The sequence below is a fragment of the Oryctolagus cuniculus genome, chromosome 1 (assembly GCF_964237555.1).
Source record: "Oryctolagus cuniculus chromosome 1, mOryCun1.1, whole genome shotgun sequence".
In the NCBI taxonomy this organism is placed as follows: domain Eukaryota; kingdom Metazoa; phylum Chordata; class Mammalia; order Lagomorpha; family Leporidae; genus Oryctolagus; species Oryctolagus cuniculus.
Window position 1 is genome coordinate 69,745,352 of NC_091432.1, and position 20,587 is coordinate 69,765,938.

At 49.9% G+C, this 20,587-nt stretch overlaps 1 protein-coding gene across 32 annotated transcripts in view; it reads right to left on the bottom strand.

Annotated features, from left to right (window-relative positions):
• Positions 1–20,587, bottom strand: part of TENM4 (teneurin transmembrane protein 4) — a 2,118,216-nt gene that overhangs the window by 30,608 nt on the left and 2,067,021 nt on the right. For all 32 annotated transcript variants that reach the window (XM_051821885.2, XM_051821866.2, XM_051821785.2 and 29 more), the window contains 2 exons: positions 17,639–17,793; positions 10,936–11,813 (listed from right to left, as the gene is read on the bottom strand). In XM_051821885.2, coding sequence (XP_051677845.2) covers positions 10,936–11,813; positions 17,639–17,793 — 1,033 coding nt within the window. The remainder of the gene's footprint in view (positions 1–10,935; positions 11,814–17,638; positions 17,794–20,587) is intronic.

Consider the following 20,587-nt stretch of genomic DNA (forward strand, 5'->3'; position numbering starts at 1 on the left):
GCTGTCTTGGGGAAGTGGGCCTTTTACATAACTGGCATTTATAGGAGAGTTTTGCTTACAGTACAAGCTACTGTTAGCATTTCCAGGCCTTTTCAGCAAAATACTACTAGGGTGTCTCAAGTTTATGAGCTAAAAATCAAGATCTTACAGACTAATTTTGCCCTGGTCATCTTATTTATTTATTTATTTATTTTTGACAGGCAGAGTTAGATAGTGAGAGAGAGAGACAGAGAGAAAGGTCTTCCTTTTTCCATTGGTTCACCCCCCAAGTGGCCGTGCTGGCGCTCTGCTCTGATCCGAAGCCAGGAGCCAGGTGCTTCCTCCTGGTCTCCCATGTTGGTGCAGGGCCCTAGGACCTGGGCCATCCTCCACTGCACTGCCAGGCCACAGCAGAGAGCTGGACTGGAAGAGGAGAACCGGGACAGAATCCAGCACCCCAACCGGGACTAGAACCCGGGTTGCCGGTGACACAGGCGGAGGATTAGCCTAGTGAGCCGCGGCGCCGGCCAACCCTGGCCATCTTAATTATACCTCTGGTTCATGATTATTCTGAGTCCTGGTAGATCCTGAGCCATATATATATATATATATTTTTTTTTTTTTAGAAAAAGAGATCTGTTTATTTGAAAGGTAGAGTGACAGTGGGCAGGGGAGAGGCAGAGGGAGAGACCCTACACTGATGGCTTCATTCACCAGATGCTGACAACAGCTCGGTCAGGGCCGAAGCCAAGAACCTGGTACTCTTTCCGGGTCTCTCCTGAGGGTGGCAGGGACCCAAGTACTGGAGCCACCACCTGCTGCCTTTCCAGGCGCGGTAGTGGGACACTGTTTTGCAGTAGAGGAGCCCAGACTCAATCCAGGCGCTCCCATATGGGAGGCGGCCACCAGAACGCTGGCTCCCTGAGCCTTCCTTCAAGTCCACAGAGAGGTCTGTTTCAGTCCAAGTTGAACAGGACAGGACGGGTATGCTGCGCAAGTCTGATTCCTTGAGCACCTGTTGCCTTGGTGTATACTCTTTATCCACAGATGGTTACTCAAGCTAATTAATTTCCTGACCTGACCACATAAGCAAGGTCTTATTATACCACACACAACACTCACAGAGCAGTTTTAGTCTTACAGAGAATTCATGGAGTGGTTAGGGATGAGGGGTCAGGTGTCGCTTCAATACCACCTCTAACAAGGCCTTAGTCCAATGCCACCTCTTAAAGCCCTGCTGGTCTCACCTGCCCTTCTCCCCATGGCTCTCAGCGCCCACTTCTGTTCTAGACTCCTTCCCTGGGGCTGCGGGGCTGCTGTGCAAGCCGTACCCCTCTTGGGACAGTGGGCGCCTGAGGTCAGGACACACCTATGGTGTCAAAGCACCAGCTTGGGAGTTTGGATTCACACCGCCTGGATCCCGCCACCGCCAGCAGGGTGGCGCTGGAGGACTGGCTCTCAGGTCCCCTCGGATTCGTGGCACTGGGATGATGTGGAGAAACAGGCAGGGACTGCTGGCTGAACAAATGCATGAGCGCAGGACGGGGCTTGAGGGGCCGGACAGACCGCCATTCATTCACACGCCACTGCCCGCCAGCCGGCAGAAGGCTGACACACAGCGGGCAGGGAAGAGCATGTGCTGAACGCACAAACACAGCACCAACTTCTCGCACTCAGTGATGCTTCAGCAGCCCCATCGGCTCCTCCCGGGAGTCTCGGTCTCCAAGGCAGACAGAAGATTTGGGATTGAGGCTGACAATGGTAATTACTATTGAAGGTAGCCTGTAATGCATAATTAAATTGAGCCTGAAGAAGATACAATAAAAAGGCCCCATGCCTTCAAGATCTGGTTTTCATTTTCTATGAGACGACCCAAACCAGTAATTTCCACTCCTCACGTCTTCCATTAGAAGGACTGAATGTCTTAATTAAGTGAACATCAAATAGCACAACCAATTTGTAGGACATTGTCTCCTATTCATTCATTCCAGTACTTTCCAGAGCTCAAGAAACGCCACTGGCTCTCTGCTGCTTTATCCGTATGTGCTATCCCGGCAGACATGGCTCCTTCTGACTGTGCGTGGCCAGCACAGGAGCCGCCCATGCACAGGACTCTGAGCCCGCTGCTGCACGTGCTCTGGGTAACTCTTTCTGCCCTGCCACAGGGTGGCCAAGGGCTGCCCCAGCAGGGTGCAGGGAGCCCGAAGCAGCTCTGTGCCCTCGGGACTCCAGGCGGCTGCCTCATGGACTCAGTGACTTCTGGACAATGGTTTAATCACATGTGTCACGGGTTTAATCAGGGAAATGTACACAGCCCTGGTGAATTCTCCTTTCTTCTGACCAAGAGGAATGCAGGGAGGCCTCTGGAGATGGCTGGGCTGGGCTGTGAATCCAAGCTCCGGTGGGTGCTGATGGTTCTGTCTGCCAATCATCAAGCCCTTGTGTGATTTAAGGCGGGCTATAGAACATCCCCGCAGGGAGCCTTTGTTCCCTGTCTATGAGTGAGGATAACAAGACCTGCCTCATACCAGGAAGACCCAAAGAGGGAACATAGCTATAATGAAAGGCAAGCCTCCTCCCAGGGCCTTCAGGACCCCAGGCGGCTATCCTCGCTGAGGGCAGGAACTTCCGATGCTCGCTGCTGCAGCCCCAGCACTTGGCATGGCCAGCGGCTCAGGAATGGCACCCAAGGATGACCGCACGACCAACTCTTCCCTGCCCGCCTTGCTGACTTCACCTCGCACCTCACTCCTCTGGATCTCCTGAGTTCCACCATGGCTGCTTCTGTCCAAGATACCAAGCTCTGTCCAGGCTGGGGTGCTCACACTTTGCACAGCTCTGTCCCCTCCGATGCTAGCATGGCCAGGTCTTCTCATCATTCATGTTTCAGTTCAAACACTCTCCCTTCAGTGAGAACTTCGCCGACCAACAACCCTAAAACAGCAGGTCCTCCCAGCTCTTTGCATTAGCTTATGGTCTCATCTTCATTTGTTTACTTGCTTGCTGTCTGTCTCTTCCTGCTGGCATACAAGCTCCATGAGGACAGGAACCTTTTCTGTATTCTCAGTACCCAGCACGTAGAAATATTCTATACATATTTGTTGAACAATGATAAATTGTAGATATTACTATAGATTTCATTTGAAGACATGGATGGAGAGCAACCATGAACTTCACTTACTTAACCTTCCTTGCATCTAAGGAAGGGGAAGTTCGCTAACAGAGTACCTTCTATGGATCTAGCACCAAGCCCAGAACCATCTTCCAAGATGGGCATTATTGTCAACACTTCACATATGGTAGAGATGAGGTTCAGAGAGGGTAAGTAACTGGCTTAAGATCACACAGCTAGGAGAGGAGCATCAGTTCCAAGTCAGGTATGTCTGACCTTAACATATTCTTTCATCAAGCTGTGCATACAATGATGCTACTGCAAGTCAAAATCTTTAGGTTCTTTGCTGTGTTAGAGAAGAAACTGTTTGCAAAGCTCTAGAGGGTCAAGAAGATGGACCGTTTTATCTTCCAGATGTGTTGCTTTGCCTCTGCTGTAACCGACTTGGCAAAAATGCCACCTTCCTCCCCCAGTTTCGGGGCAAGGATACAGAGGACCAGATGAATGGCTTCTCATTATCTCCTGCCTCGGATTTTGCTTTGCTCCATTTTCCCAAAGCATCTTTGGAGCACAGTGAAAGAAAATGCATAAAAGATTCATACAGTTTCTGGGGACTTGGCGCTCGCCAGGGGCTGTTAAAGGGCATCTTCACACACGCTGAGTGGCTTTCTTCCTCACACTTCATCTCAGGCCACTTGGCTACGCACAGCGGCGGAGGAAAATGTCAGGCTGCGTCTCTGACACCAAACTGCTGCTGGACGCAAAAGAAAGATCTGCTTTGGGTGACTTTGATCTGTGATGGTTTCACACAAGACTGTCATCCACCTGGACACCGCATCGTCTGAGAAAGTTAGAAGTCACAGCCCTGGCACACCAATGGTCCCCGTGGCCTCTGGTCTTTGTGATGGATGGCATCACTGTATCCTTAGCTACTCCAAAACTATGCCAGAGCCAGACAACTTTTTGGTTTCTGCCTTGAAAACTTGTACTTGCTGCCCACATCCTGTACAATAAGTTCTAACAGCAAATTCCAGTCCCCAGGATTCCCTGGACTCAGTCCATGCTACCGCCGTAGGTCTGACCTCTCACGGGTGACCGTGCATTGGCAGATCCTGGGTTGAATCCTGGCTACCACTTGCACAGCCAGCCAGTCTCTGCGCTGGCTCTTCTTGGTTTTCCCGTTCCAATCTACTCTCAGCCCTTCTCTGTGTACAGAGAGGCTGGCCCCTGAAGGCTGTGTCACCTGGGCACCCTTGCTGGCTTACTTATGGTTAGGTTAAGCCCATGGAAGGCATTGGCAAGAGATGGGCAGTGAGGAGATTCTCTCACACCCTCTCCCCTTCAGTGGCATACCCCCGGTGTCAGCTGTATCCACCTGCAATTCTAGCTCCCGTCAGCTGGCTTCTCCTTCATGGTGACAGCTCCTCCTGGGCTTCAGTGGCAGCCTCCTGCTCCTCCCTACCTTGCCCTTGAGCCTAAGGGTTGGTGATGGCTGCTTAATGTTTAGTTCCTGGGCACCTCAGCATCTTCTCTTGGTTCCCTTACCCTTAACATGTCTTCATTGGAAAGATACTTTTGGTGAGTGTAACATCTGGATGGACAGTTTTTTCTTTTTCTTTCAGCACTTTTGTCTTCTAACTTGCATGGTTTCTGATGAGAAATCTATTGTGATTCTTTGTTCCTCTTTTAAAAAACCCCCTTTTTGGTGGGTGCTGTGGTGCAGCGGGTAAAGCCCACGCCTGCAGTGCCAGCATCCCATATGGGCGCAGGTTCGAGACCCGGCTGCTCTTCTCCCAATCCAGCTCTCTGCTATGGCCTGGCAAAGCAGTAGAAGATGGCTCAAGTCCTCTGGCCCCTGCACTCACGTGGGAGACCTGGAAGAAGCTCCTGGCTCCTGGCTTTAGATCAGCGTATCTCTGGTCATTGCGGCCATTTGGGGAATGAACCAGCGGATGGAAGACCTCTCTCTTTCTCTCTCTGCCTCTCTGTATCTCTGCCTTTCAAATAAATAAATAAATAAATAAATGTTTCTTGAAAAAATGGCTATTCTAAAAAAAAGACCCCCCTTTTTTTCTGGCTGCTTTATGATTCTTTTCTCCCTTTGTATTCAGCACTTTGAATATGATATACCCAAGACGATGTGTGCACATATGTTTATGTGTTTATTCTTGTTGGTGTTTTCTGAGCATTCTAGATTTGTGGCTTAGTGTCCATTATTAACTACGGATAATTCTCAGCTATAATATCTTCAAATATTTCTACTGCCCTGTTTTTCCTCTCTTTTCCTGGAATTTCAATTACATGTAAATCATACCATTTTATAATGTCCCACAGATGTTGAATATAGCCTTGTTCTGTGCTTTTTTTTCTATTTTCTCTTTTAGTTTTAATTTGGGTAGTTTCCACTGACTTATCTTCCTTCCTCTGCTGTGTCCAGCTGTGTCATCAAGTGATGAGTCCATCAAAGGTACTCTTTATCTCTATGTCGGTGTTTTTCATTTCTAGTATTTCCATGTCATTCTTTCTTACAGCTTCCCTCTCTCTGCTGAAATTATCCATCTGATCTTGCCCATTGTTCATCTTTTCCATTAGAGCCTTTAATATAATTATGGTTATTTTAAATTCCCTGAAAGATAGTTTCAACATCTGTGTGATATCTGAATGGGGTTCTGACAAGTCCTTTGTCTCCCAGAAATGTGTTGCTTTGTATTGCCCTTTTTATGTTCAGTTAAAAGTGTGGCACCTTGTGCAACCCAGCAGAGACTGAGGCACAGGCTGATGCCTAGAAATGGGTGTGAATTTCCTTCTGCTAGGACTTTAGTGGAGGGGTGTGTGTTACTTTAATTAGGATTTGGGCTAGCTTTGAAGTTCCTATGGATAACCTTGGTACACTGCAGACTTCTATATTCCTAGCGTTGAGGGTGTGAGAGTGGTTTGCCAAAGGGCTTTTGTTGCTTGTTTTCTCAACGTCCACCCCATTCTCAGCTTTAGGTCCTCCCTTTGTGTCTCTTTCTATGCTCTGGCCCCTTTGGACCTGCCCAGCAGTAGCCTCTTGGTCACTGTTGCTTTCAGCTTTCTAGCAGGCTGTGGATGGCGATGGGAGAGTTCTCCACGGTTCTGATGAAACCTCAGTACTCAGGTGTGTGGTCTCTTCCTGACTCCAGCCCCTCCTCAGGCTGTTGTTTTGAGCCCATTATTTCTGCTCCTCTCCCAATGGTGGTTACCCCCTCTTTTCATTTGTGCTGCTTCCTTCCCTCAGGTCCACCCCACAGCACACTTTCTGAGACCTTGTTCTATCCTCCCCATGGGAAAATTCCTGATTGTGTTTGGGAAGAGAAATCCTGAAGAGGATGTGGACTCTCCCTGTTTCTGTAACCTCCAAGGGCCTCCTACTCTCCCGTCAGCCTTCATAAATCCACCAACTTTGCTGGATGAAGTCTTCTTCCCAGTATCTGGTGTGTCTGCCCAGGGAAGTGAAGCTGTGCGCACACCTTGTCTCTTCCTGCAGGAGTCCTTTCTATTTGGATTTGGTTGCCCAAGGATCCCAGGGAAGGAGTTTATGGAAAACTCATAAGTTACCCCTTTGTCTGACTAATTTTCATAGTCAGGTTGGGGAGGATCTTCCTTCTGTCTCCAAGCAATAACAAGAAGCCAGCTCTCTCCATTTGAACCACTGGGGTTGCATTCTAAGTCCTGCCAGGAACACTCAAAGTGTTGAGGCTGGGCTTTGAATCTAACATTCTCTTCATAGCTTATTTTTTCTTTCCTTCTTTATCATAAGCCCTTCCTTCCTGAATTTACATTTCATTCATAAAATATTCACTGAGCACCTACAAGGTGGCAAGCTCTAAGCTTGATACAGAGATAATTTTGTAAGGGCTTCTCAGTAGTTAAGTGACCATAAATCTAATAGGGGCTATCACACGGGACCACAGGGGGCCAGAGCCACTTCCACCTGTGAAACGGTGGCCACACAGCAAGTCACTTTTGGAACCTGCCTTGCGTGCAGCAGGCCATTTTTCTCAGTCACCCAATGTCATGTGACCAGAACCCCAGGCTGAAGGTCAAGAGGTCACCCAGTGGAGGGGAAGATGGCGTCACAGAACCCCTTGAAGCTCCCCAGCAGCAGACCTGTGTGCTGAGGGAGGGAGAGCTGGGTTCCCTACAGCTGTGAACTCTGAGCCACACTGCTCTGAAGTGTGTGTGCTTTATGTTAGCCGTATTATTTAATCCAACAAGAGGACTGATTAGAGCCAACTTACAACTTGTGTCAGTAAAAGCCCACGCCACAGGTAAGCCTAGGCTAATTATTTTTCTTTTTTAATAGTAAAACATTTGGGTTGGAATCTACTAAGCTGCCTCATGGAGCTAAGGTAGAAAATCCACTACTAGATCAAGGGTCCATGGGCAAAATCTGTCCACATCCTTGTTAAGAAACACCATGATACTGAGTGACATCATGCTTCACTCCTAGGCAGCCTCAGAATTTGCACGCATTTTCACCTGCAGTATTTATTCAGTTTTTGGAGTTCTCATGATGGCCTAGAACTAAGGTAGGGTGAGGACTGCTTTAGACCTGGGTGAGTCACATGCCTAATAGCCACTGAAAATAGGCACCTGGCACCTTGGCTTTTGTTCCCAGTCTAGGCTGAGCCACTTGGCCGTGGCTCACTCCACATGCCATTTTCTAGCTCATTCTGGAATATTTTCAGGGACCTGACTTCTTCCCTGGATCTCCTGGCCTTGATGCCCGATTCTGTTCTTCTCCCTGACCCCTGATTCTCACCTATTCAATGAAGACTTGCTGCTGCTCTTTTGATGAGCTTACTTATACTACCTTTCATCTCCAAACAACATTTCTGCTGCTACTGATATCAAGACCAACAGTGCCTGAAATAACAGCCACTGGGCCAGCTGTCCCGTAAACACTTAAGCTGAGTCAGACACAAATGTCATTGAAACTTGAACTTTAGGTTATCTCTCTGAACCAGACCTCTAGTGTACAGGTAGGCCACAAAGGGGAACCGTGCGGGGGCAGCTGAAAGATCATGGGCTTGTGCTCTGGCCCTGCTGTACACTCACCGGGTGATCTTAGGATTGCTCGCCAAGTATTTCTGTGTCTCTGTTCATATAAAAAAATCCTGTGGATTTTTCCTGCCATCTGAAGTTGCCATGCAGCTTAAATAGGAAAGAGTGTGGCACACAGTAGATCTCAACTATGTGAGTTTCCTGTTCTATTTTAGGGCTTTTATCTCCCATTTCTGGTTTGCACCAACAAGGACCAGAATTCTTCTTGAAGTGGATTCTCTGGAATTCAAAATGTCCTGGTGTAAAAAGTGATTAACACTTCCTTGGGGCTGGCATTGTGGCATAGCAAGTAAAGGTGCTGCCTACGGTGCTACCATCCCATATGGGTGCCAGTTCGAGTCCTGGCTGTTTTACTTCCTGTCCAGCTCCCTGCTAACGTGCCTGGGAAGGCAGTGGAAGATGGCCCAAGTATTTGTGCCCTTGCACCCACAGGGGAGACCCGGATGGAGTTCCAACTCCTGTCTTCAGCCTGGCCCAGTGCTGGTTGTTACAGCCACTGGGGGGAGTGAACCAGCAGATGGAAGAGCTTTCTCACTCTTTCTCTGTCTCTCCATCTCTTTCTGTAACTCTGCCTTTCCACTCAATCAATACATCTTAAAACAAATATTTCCTTCTTCATGCAACACCCGCGATGGCTGAATGTCTCAACAAGGAACGGGAGCAAAGGAGGCTTTCTGGTGGAGGTGGAAGCAGTCGTGGTTCCGGCGTGGTGGAGGGTAACGGTTGCAGTCATGTGTAAGCCGTCGGTCTGGGATCTGAGGCAATGACCTTGGGAACTAATTGAGTGCACAGACTTACTCTCACAAAGAAACCCCTGTATTGGCTAAATAATGTATAAGAGATTTCCATGGGGCAATGAGGAAAATTGAATTATTTAGCGTATTTCCATCTCAATGAGTTAATCAAGATAATTGCTGTTTTCCTGAATCTTTGTCTTTTCTTTGTAATTAACAGGGCCCTTGTTGGGAGAGAGGAATTTAGGCAGTGAACTTTGTGCAAACTGCTGTGACAGTTTTTGTGCAAAATTATATTTAAAAGTCAATTACAGATCTTTTTCCTTTGGATTCTCAGACTGTGAGAAACTGATGCCTGATGAAGCTTGAGAAAAACTTCAGGGCTTGAGGATTTGAGTTCATTTGAGACCAACAAACTCAGCAGGGAGGGGAGGGGCAGCCGGGCTCTGTGAAGCGGAAGGAGCAGGAGCTGTCCATCAGACAGACTTGGGTTGTGATCCCTTTTCTACCATGTTCTCAATATGCCACGGGGCAAGGGGGCGTCTCTGAGCCTCACTTTCTGTGTCTGTGAAATGGGTACTATCACCCATCTACCAGAGCTGTGGTGGGGACTGGGTGTAGTGACACAGTTCCCGACCCACGGCTGGTGTTCAGCAAGGTTTAGTCCCTGCCCCTCCTTGTGTGTCCTTGTACAATGGTGCACGGTCTGCCGTCTCGGTTGTTTGGAACTCGGCAAAGACCTCAAAAAAAGCTTTAAAGAAACCTAAGTAGAAAAGATGTTACAAAGTCCATTCACTGAAGTATCTTATGGAAGAGCACTTCAGACATAGATATTTCATTTTGGCTAGGATTGTAATAAGCTATTCTTCGGGTTCTCTGACTGCACCACTCAAGAAGCCCTATTCCGGGATGGGTATCTGGCCGAGAGGTTAAGATGCTGCATCCCACATCAGAGTGTCGGGGTTCGAGTCCTCACTCTGTTCCTGACTCCAGCTTCCTGCTACTACACACTCCTGGAGGCTGGAGTGGTGGGGTCTCTGCCACCCACAGGGCAGACCTGCTTTGAGTTCCCAGCCCCTGGCTTCTGCCCCCAGCAGGCATGGCAGAGCACTGCAGGCATCTGGGGGCCGAACATGCAGACTGGAGTTTTCTCTCTTCCTCTCTGTCTCTTAGTTAACTACCTAACGAACAAACTAAAAACCTGCATCAGACACACACACACAAAAAACACAAGTTCTATCTAGCAGGGACACTAGCTGTGTGACATGGTCACTACGGGTACAGGTGACACAGGCAGTCATGCCACACTGCAGGAAGAAAGCAGTACAGCTGTACCCAATAGACATGGCAGCTAATAAAAGAATGGTTTAAAATCATTTCAGGCAGGGTGGAGGGTTTTGTAGCCTCATTTCCTGGAAGCCATCTTCACAGTACACCAAAATACGCAATCCCTGTTTCTTATTAATGATACTGGTCTGTAAAAAGATCATTGTTTCTATACAATGAAACTGGAAAGGGAGGCATGAATGTACTTCCATAAGAAGTTCCATCCACGATGGTTAAGGCGAAAACATTTTTGTGGAACCTGAAAACATGAGCTTCAATTATGTGCAAAATTCATCCACATGGAAGTGTTCCTTCTCCCATTTCTATATTTCTGGATGGTGGCCATATAAGGGATTTTCCTAAGTACTTTTCAACTACATCAATTCCCTGCCCAGGTACCCACTTTACAGATGTGGAAACTGAGGCCTAGAGCGATTAAGCCCACAGTAGACATGGGGTTGAAGCCCAACTCCTCTTGACCCGAAAGCTCATGCCTTCTCCACTAGATCACTTCTCTCCTAGAAGAAATCATGTGGATTATGAACACATGTAACATACTTCAGGCAAAGATTTGTATCCCAAATCCTGCAATGCAATTAAACACCAAATCAACACCAAATCAATCAATTCATCTCTAAGCTCTCACAATGCATCGAAGGAAACAAAGGCATCAAATGGCCTTGTCCTGATACTTACTCGTAAAATGTGGTCCATCCGTTCTCATTGCTTTTGGTCGCCAGGAGGCCAGAATTGCCATGGTATGTCATCATGGCCAACTCATGTCCTTGTGTGGTCACACTCTTGAGGGCGCTGTTGGTGCCCATGGTCACCCAGTACACCTGGCCGTCTGGGACCACCAGCCAGAGGGGCATGCCGGTGGAGTCCCGGCGCACGTTCACCATATTGCCATTGTTGTCCGTGATGAGCGTGACGTCGCCGTCCCCGGTGTAGGTGAAGTTGTACAGGTAGTCGCCCGTGGGCAGGCTCTGGGTGTACAGATGCTTGCCGCTGGTATCAAAGAGGTAGAGCTCTTGGTCAATGGGTGAGGACAGTTCGTACAGGTTCTGGGTGTTGAGGAAGGGCTTGTTCTTGCGGATGAACCGAATTCGGATGTTCCCAAGGTCCGCCACGTAGAGCTCCCCATCAGCACACACGGCCAAGGACGACGGGGTGTTCAGCTTGGCATCCTTGGCGTAGCCATCATCTCCAGAAAAGCAGTCACAGTTGGCGTCATTCTTGCAGTCGCAGCCACTGGGCGCCCCAGCTACCAGGGAGATCTCTCCGCTCGTGGTGACTTGCCTGATGCGGTTGATTTTTTTCTCATCAGTCTCAGCGATGTACAGGACCCCGTTGTGAGAAACAGCCAGCGCGGTGGCTGACTCCAGGGTGGCGTGGATGGCCACCTTGCTCAGCAGGAAGTGGTCGATGCCGGGGACCTGGCAGTGCATGGGCCGCCCGGCGACGATGCGCACCTGGTGGTTTTCCGAGATCTGCAGGACCACGTTGTTGTCGAGCACGTAGAGAGAGTTGTCCATGGGGTTGATGGCCAAGTCTGTGGGCCACTCCAGGCGAACCTGACAACGGAGACACGGACACTCAGGTGACCAGCAAGATGTGCACTGCTCATCGGCCCAGACCTCACGGAGCCCAGAACAGAGTGGCCCTATTGGTCACGTGATCTCAGGGAGACCACACAACAGCCACCATGGAGACATCTGATGTTGGCCAAAACATGAAGAGGGAGATGCCAACCACAAAAGCTGGGCAACAAGAGGCCAGACGTAGGAGATAGACAGGCCTGGGCTCCACCGCTTAGCACCGTGGGCGAGTTACCTTGCCTCTCTGAGCCTCAAGATAAAGATGACGATGGTGCAGAATGCCTGACCCAAGTTGAGTGCCCCAAGAATGGCACCTGATACTGTGGAGATGGGAGGGCAAGGCAGATGGCTTCTGCAGGCTGGGTGGGAGTTGTTCAGAGGATTAAGGAAGACCCCTGATGAATGTTTGATATATCACATGTATGAAAGGCGATTCCTCAGGTCTTTGAGTTCATGGATTAACACATGGCTAGGTGCTGGGGATGTAAATGCAACATAGCCACGGCCTCTATCTGACATAGATCTAGACCAGTGATTCTCAAATCTGGCCTCACATGCAAATTATCCGTGGAGGTTTTAGAAAATGTTGATGCTCACAGCCCACTCCGGGTCAGTTAAATGAGATCCCTGGGTGTGGGGCTTGGGCACTGGTAGTACCATTCCAGACAACGTCCTGGGTGATTCTCACGTGGGTGGAATTGCAGCTAGACCCTTGCTCCTTAATGGGTGGTGATCAGACTCACAGCCAGGCAGAATGACTGGCCTCGCCCCCATTTACTGGGTTGTATCTGCATCTAAGCAGAATCCTGGGGTCTGGTGCTATGGGGTAGTAGGCTAAGCCTGTGCCTGCGGCACTGCCATCGCATATGGGTGCCGGTTCAAGTCCTGGCTGCTCCACTTCCCATCCAGCTCTCTACTATGGCCTGGGAAAGCAGCAGATGGCCCAACTGCTTGGGCCCCTGCACCCACATGGGAGACCTGGAAGAAACGCCTGGCTCCTGGTTTTCCATCGGCCCAGCCCCGGCTGTTGTGGCCATTTGGAGAATGAACCAACAGATGGAAAACCTCTCTTTCTGTCTCTCCCTCTCTCTGTCTATAACTCTACCTCTCAAATAAATAAATAAAATCTTAAAAAAAATCAACAAAACCAAAGCACAATCCTGGGTGATATCTGCACACACCGAGCTGTATGAGGCCTGCTCTAGATCAGAGTTTCTAGTGCCTCTGAGACCAGGGCCTCCTGGAAGAGACGAAGGAGGCTGGCAACAGGAACTGGCAGTTCAGAGGCTGGAGGCCCATGCAGAGTCTCTGCTGAGCCGGAATGGACAGGGACCACAGTGCATCTTCAAGTGGGCCCACGGGAGAGGGCAGCCAGCTGGGTTTGTGAGCCATGTTCTGTTCAATGGCCACGAGGCTGGACTGTGGACGTCTGGACAAAGCACACAGGAAGGTGCTGCCATGGGGAGCAGGCTCTGCCATCCAGGACCCGCGGAGGCCCAGCCGTAGCCCATGGGTGCGAGTGCTGAGAAGTGCTCCCTCCTGCTGTTTTTTCTCCCCTACCCAGGGATCCTGGGCCCCCATAAACATTTTGTTCAATGTGGGATTGACTTAAAAAAGTGAAGATGTCACAAATGTTGATTAGGTGAAGATGTCAGAAAAAAGATTTTTTTTTGCAGGAATTTCTCCTTGTGTAGCATAATAGCGTTGTCTGTAAGAGTGGTTATCCCAGCTACTTGTAAGAATGGTGAGAAACTGGAACTGACTCACATGCTCAAGAGCCAAAAATTGGCAAATAAATCCCAGCGTTCAGTTCACCCAAAAGCTAGAATACTGGATGTGGTCATTAAAAGTGTTGTTATGGATGGATATTTAATTACACGGGAAAATGTCTGCGACACAATCAGTATGAGGACCAGGTTACAGAATACATGCACAGTGCGACACCAATGGGGGAAAACCCAACCCCAAGCCACACGGATTATACACAGAGATATTCACGGCCTGAGCGAACTACACGAAAACACTGGCCGCTCTGGGACCTAGGGGGATTTAAACGTCCTTCTTTGCCATTTTTAATTTCTTATGTTTTTACGATGTACACGTGGCTAGTTTATCAACGTAGAAGAAACTGCAACAAACAGGGGCTGAGGCCACCTCCTTGTGTGCCCTTCAGCTCAGGGCCTTTCTCAGCACGGGCAGGTTCTCTCTGAGATCTTCAGCTCCTTCCTAAAGCCTTCTTGCCCCTTACTCCCAGTCCTGAACCCTCTGTGCCCGCAGAGTGAGGGAGCCCAGAGCCTGGCCAGCGAGGCTGCCTCACCCGCCCCCCTGCTCTCTGGAGCACTGTGCTGCCAGCATTCAGAGGCATCAAGAACACAGTTTACTCTAAAGTGACAGGAGATTTTTCAATTTCCTAAAACCCATTTCTTGTCAACACTGGCCGCTAAATATTTTATGCCCTGCGGTCCTGTGGCACCTCGGGGACCTGCCTGCACAGACCTTCCTGCCTGTCATTATGGTGAAAAGATGGTTTCCGATGGGTGTGGGGGAGGGAGGGAGCAGGGAGGGGAAGAGAGGAAGAATGGAGCAGGGGGCGCTTCCCGCACTCTCCTCCTGCCTGGGGAAGCAGAAGGGGTGTGCTCTGGACGGGGTCCTTGCTCTGCTCTGCAGCCTGCACGATGCTCTGGATCAGGCCTCTTGCCTACGCCCTGTAGCCCTGTAGGGGTGACCCTGCTGAGGCTTTGCTCCCCAGCCCAGCGTGCAGGGATCGAGTGTCATGACTCCCAAGGGCCTCCAGCTCTGCCTTCTGGTCCCAGCGTGGAGTGGAGCACCCCCTCTCCCACCCTCCCGAAGATCCTGTGCCTTTGGGAGAGCCCTCGGAGCTCACCGCCTTGTTGCTGACTGACTGGCTGGCAAAAGCTGCCTGGAAACGGAATGCATGAATGACCAGACGGTGGCACAGGGACCGCAGCAAGGGACTGGCATCAGAACATTCCGCCCGACTGCAGGGCCACAGGTACTAAGTGCGTCATCTTGTTCACGTTTCTTAAACACAGAACTGCTTCCCCCACATGTAACAGGGATTAATAAATATTACATAGGGCAGTTGCCAGGATCAAAGGAGACAATGTACAAGCAAGTTCTCTGTAGATAAAAAAGGGAATTAATATTTACATCCTGTTACTAAGTGCCAGGCCCCTGCGAGGTGCTGTATGTGCATGAATGCATTAAAACAATCACGTCCATATCCCTGCTGGGACCTAACAGGGGGCTCTGCAAATGCGTTCTCTTTCACCAACCCTCAGTTTCCTTATCTGTAAAATGGGATGGGTAGGAATTATGAGAGCCAAATAAGAAAAGAGAAGTCGTCCACATATCTGTATCCTTACTGCTCACAGAGTGACTGGCACATAAGAAGTTCCCATTCTGAGCTGCGAGTACAGTCACTCTCTGCCTCTGGGCCATGCCATGCTGAGCAGAGAACCAGCCCCCAGTTTTTAACATGGTTGCAGCCATTGCTTTATTTATCTTGAATCTCAATAGCTTATAATACAAAAAACCCATTTATTTGAGAGGCAGAGAATCAGGCTGACACAGAGACAGAGAGAGCGCCACCTGCTGGCTCACTCCCTAAATACCTACATGGTTTGTTCTGGACCAGGATGAAGCTGGGATCCGGGAACTCAATTCAGGTCTCCTAAGTGGGTGGCATGAACCCAGGTACTTGGGCCATCAGTGCTGCCTTCCAGGGTCTGCATTAGCAGGAGGCTGGAGTCAGGAGCGGGGCTGAGAATTGCACCCAGGCTCTCCAAGGTGGACGTGGACATTTTAACTGACACCTTAACTGCTGGTCAAACGGCCGCCCCAGGATGCACCCTGCTCTGCTCCTTCTCTATTGTGTGCCTTCCTCTAGTTTCTGTTTGGGTCTGGGAGGAGGTGATTCAAGCTGATCAGTGAGGAGTTTCTAACAGAAGCAAGAGAAGGAAAGCCAGTTCCCCTGCCCATACATGCACATAAAAATATATGCTTGCAGTGGAGAGTTTGGCTAACCACCCCACACTGCTTCCAAACTGAAAAACCTCACCCATACTGAGATTCAGATGAAGGTACTGACGGCCAGGGATACAGGGATCTCAGCCCAGAATTTCTGAAGGAGCCAAGCGTGACTTTTTGCTGTGTTTTGCTTCTCCCTCCACTCTCTGCCAGCTGTCTTCCAAGCCTTTGATCTGACTGCCTGGCAGTGCCTTTATCTAAAGTCAAACAATTTCCCAACATGCGGATTGACAATTTTCGCCACCCTATGCCCATTCTGAGAATTGGAAATCCTTGTATGCACATCCTCTGGCCGCGGCGGCTTCCTGATGGGTAATTCAAGCTCACTTGCAGAGCAGAGGGGGCGACTCTGCAGCCAGCCAGGGGACTCCTGCCAAGCTGCAAAGGCGAGTGGCAGAGAACAGAGTCCATTCTGCGGGGTAACGGGCCTGTTCACTGGCACAGAGGGAAAGTGTCCGACAGGTGTGGCATGGGTGTGGGCTGCCAGGGGCAGCCATCCAGCTCTGGCAAGGGCTCAGCCCCACAGGTCAGGAGCAGAGGCAGCACCACCAGTGAGGCTGGGAGGAGTGGCCTCAGCCCGCCCCCAGGAAAGGGCTCCCCAGAAGGTCTGAATGGCCAATGCTGGCGGAGCTGAGGCAATTTGCAATTTGATTTGATGTGAGCCTGCTTATTTCCCAGGTTTTGGTCCTGTTGGCAAGAAGGAGGTTCATCGGTCGTCACAGGCCAGGCCGCACTGAAGGATCTAGCAATAAAGGACACGTGCCTTGCTGAGTCATCGCAGGGTTTACTAAGGCAGTGCTGGGTAGCCAGTCACGTGGGCCCTTCTGTTCTCTCCTGAGTTCCTGGCACCCATCTGCCCAGGTTCAGACTCTCTGCTGTGCTATGACAAGGTGCTTCCCTCACTGGATGCAAGCTGCGCTTCTCTCTGCAGCTCCTGCCATGTTTTCCAAGTACCCTATGCTCTGGCATTCCGTTCTCCACTGCTCTTTGAAGGCACCCAGCTCATTCATAACCTCGTGCCTTTGCACATGCCATCCTCTGTGTGTGAAAACACCTTCTTTTCTCTCATGCTACCCGGGGAAAGTCCTATTCAGTCTTCAAAACCTGGCCTCCCTTTTGAAAGTGGGTGCTGGAGGCTCTCCATCAGCTCTGAAGTGCCAGGCAGCACTAGGAGTCGAACACGCCTGTCTCGTGCATTCTCAAGGCCGACCCGCCAGGCTGATGCGAATTATTTCCATTTGACAGACATGCAAATTTATCTAAAGCTGCTGAGCTAGTGAGAGGCCAGGCCAGGAGCCCACTGACAGATCAAACAGTTAATCAGCCAACAAGTATGAGTTGTACCCTGGTACCCTGGGTGCAGCAGAGGAGAAGAGTGACAGATTCCTGTCCTCAGGCAGCTTGCAGGGTAGAAAGAGAATAGACAGTGTACAAGCACCTGAAAGTGTTAGGAAAGAGGAAGTGCAGGTGGCTCCAGGGTGACACGATATACACTCAACACCCTGTACAGCTCCGTCTGTCCTCTACTGCCTCGGAGGCTTCCCCGGGGAAGGCTCACACTTGTCACTGATGGTGAGCGCCAGAGCCCAGGACTGTGTCTTCCTCCTCTCTGTGTCCTTGCCCAGGGCCAAGGAGGCACCCTGGAAAGGCTTGTTCATTCCAACGATGGACAAAGGGCCAGTGAGCTAAAGTGGAGGATGGGAAGCCATGTGTACAACCCAGGGTGCTGGCAGGCAAAGCCTCCTCCCTACCTGAGAGATGTCCATGACAGAATCGCAGCTGAGAGGCCGGGCTGACGTGAGGTCATTGGAGCCCAGCAGGGTGGAGATGATCCCATTCTGATCGACGCGTCGGATCATGGTGCCGTCCACGAAGTAGATCAACCCGAACTTGTCCACCGTGATGCCTGGAGGTGGGGAAGGCAAACAGGGGGTTCAGAGTCAGTGGTGATCATGACCCACACATGGGGAGACTCATGAGTTGACAGAGCACGCCCCTGCGAGATCTGATCAGCACCCCCTACAACTCTCGCTCTCCTTTCCTGGTGAGCAGAGGGAGGCACAGAGGCTGTGGGTGACTTGTTCCAAGCAGGGCTACAACTCAGATTCTTCAGGGATCTGGTCCTCTCACTTGCTGCCTCCATGGACTTCTACCTGTCACAGGATTCCTAACTTCTGGGGACTTGTGAGACACTAGGGGTGGCGGTAAAGGAGGATCTTTTTCAGTATCTACTGTGTGAATTATTTCAATTAACTTACTTTTGAAGCCCTGTAATTATAATAATGTCAAATGCCTTTATTGGTTACCAATTTTTCTTTTCTTCTAAGAGAATCATACTTCATGTGTTTCTATCATGATTTTTTCCATTGGTCATTACAAAGGCATAGACTTTAAAAAGAATCCTATGGATTTGTGTAGAGTGTGTGTGTGTGTGTGTGTGTGTGTGTGTATGTATGTGGGTAGATATTAAATTTGAGAGGCAAAGAGACAGAGAAAAGGAGAGAGAAAGAGAACAGAATGCTTCCATCTGCTGGTTCACTTCCAAAACACCCATAATGGCTGGACAATGAGCCAGGAATTCATTCCAGGTCTCCCACATAGGAAGCAAGGACCCAACTATTTGGACCATCACTTGTAGCCTCCCAGAGTGCACAATGACAGGAAGCTGGTGATGGAAGTAGAGCTGGGACTCACACCCACGCACTTCACCTTGGGATCCTAGCACCCCAAGCAGCATCTTAACTTCTAGGTCAACCATCCTGAAGGGAGGAGTCAGGATTATGACTCAGTACCGTCTGCTCCATTCATTAGACTTTCTAACTCGGTTAATTTCCTGCCCCAGGTTGGGAGACCTTGGGCCAATCACTGGGGATCTCTGCAATTGTTTTCTCTGCTGTAAAATGAAGGGATTGTTCTGAATGTGTGCTTCTCACTCTTGGCTGCGTGTGGCAATCATCGGAGGAGCTGGCAGAAACACATCAGGTGGAGCCTCAGCGTGTGTCTGCATTTTTGACAAGCACCTTGGTGGCAATGCTACAAACCAAGGTCTGAGAACCACGGCACTCAGTATTCCTTAGTCAGCAATGTGTACCAGAATCGCCCGGAGAGTTTTCCCGACACACACCTGCCTGCAAGTATTAACTCAGAGGAGGCTGGCCCTGCAACCAAAGCATGGTTTCAAAAAGCTCACAGGTGGTATTGCTTTCCGCCATCAGTTTAGATAGAACCATGAGAGTCAGACAAACCCCTACCAAACAGGAGCTCTCGGCGGGGACAGAGGAGATGGGCCCGTGGAGTGCCTGATCCAGCAGGGAGTAGGGGGCTGAAGGAATGAGGCAGAACCACGGGAGATGCTGCAGGAAGGGAGACAGAGGCCACTATGATCACTTTTGTTCTGTTCCATTTTCTCTTGGGCAGGGCCTGGAGGAAGGGGTCGCAAAAGGTTTCATCCAGGCAGAGACACTTGAATTATACATTAGCTTTCTAGTGGCAGGTGTTTGGCCTAGCAGTCAGGATGCCTGTGTCCCATATTGGGGCATCCGGCTTCAAACCCTGGCTCTGGCTCCTGACTCCAGCTTCCTGCCAATGCAGACCCTGGCAGGCAAGGGTGATGGCTCAAGAGACTGAGCTCCTGCCACCCGTGAGGAAGACCTGGATTGAGTTCCCAATTCCCAAATTCAGCTGCAAATGCTGTGGACATTTTGGTAGTAAACCAGCGGATGCGAACTCTCTTCTCCTAAAATAAATATTTTTGTTAAAAACAACTTACTTTCTAGTTGTACAAGGACACTTGAAAAAGTTCATGGAAAAATGTGCATTATGGAAAAAATCATGCATGCATTTAAATTTTTTTGGTCTCGAAATAAATTATCATTTAATTCTACTTTCCATAAATACGGTAAAGTCCCCTTGAATTTGTTTGGACACATCACTTGACTTCTCAGTCTCAGTTTCCTCACTGAACAGAATGGAAATAATAAACATGGGGCCTCTAAGAGCTGGGCCTCAATAATTACTGATGAGCACCACAATCACGAGAAGGGGCCGGCACTTTGTGGATTTCTAGGTATCTGCTCTGGGAGCCCGTGTGTCTCTGGCCTGCGGGGTGGTTAGGCCTCCCCCTCCCTCCCCAGGCCTCTGCATGGTGAGAACTCACTGCACAAGGTTGTTCCTTCCTACCCCATCCTTAGGCTGGAAAGTGGGGGGAATCTCACAGAGTACCAGGCAGCCCCGGGCTGGACAGCCTTCCTGGTGGCCCTGCCCAGAATGCAAAATGATTTCCTTCTGGAAGCACGGAGACAGGCATGTTCCCGTGTGCCTGGCCATGCCCTGTCCTCTTCCATCTGCTAGGACCGCTGAGCGCTCCAGGAACAATGGGGATTCCTGTTTACAAAGGCGGCTGCACTGGTAACAGAAGTGATCTGTCCCCTGATTAATGACTTCACTGTTTTCTCCTTTTGTTGTGCTAACGAGACGGACCTCTTTTCTCCCACCTGCTGCAAAGTGTCTGCAGACTGTGGCACCTCTGTCATTTCTCTTTGTGTTAATTACAGGCTTTTGGGCGAATGTACTGCCTGCCACTGGTTGTGTCAGCGTGCGAGGGTGGGTGGGAGAGAACTGGGGTGCATACAGCCCCCAACAGAGGCCTGGGGAGAAGAGAAATACTTGGGAAAGACGGTTTGAATTCTAGCAGAGCAGGA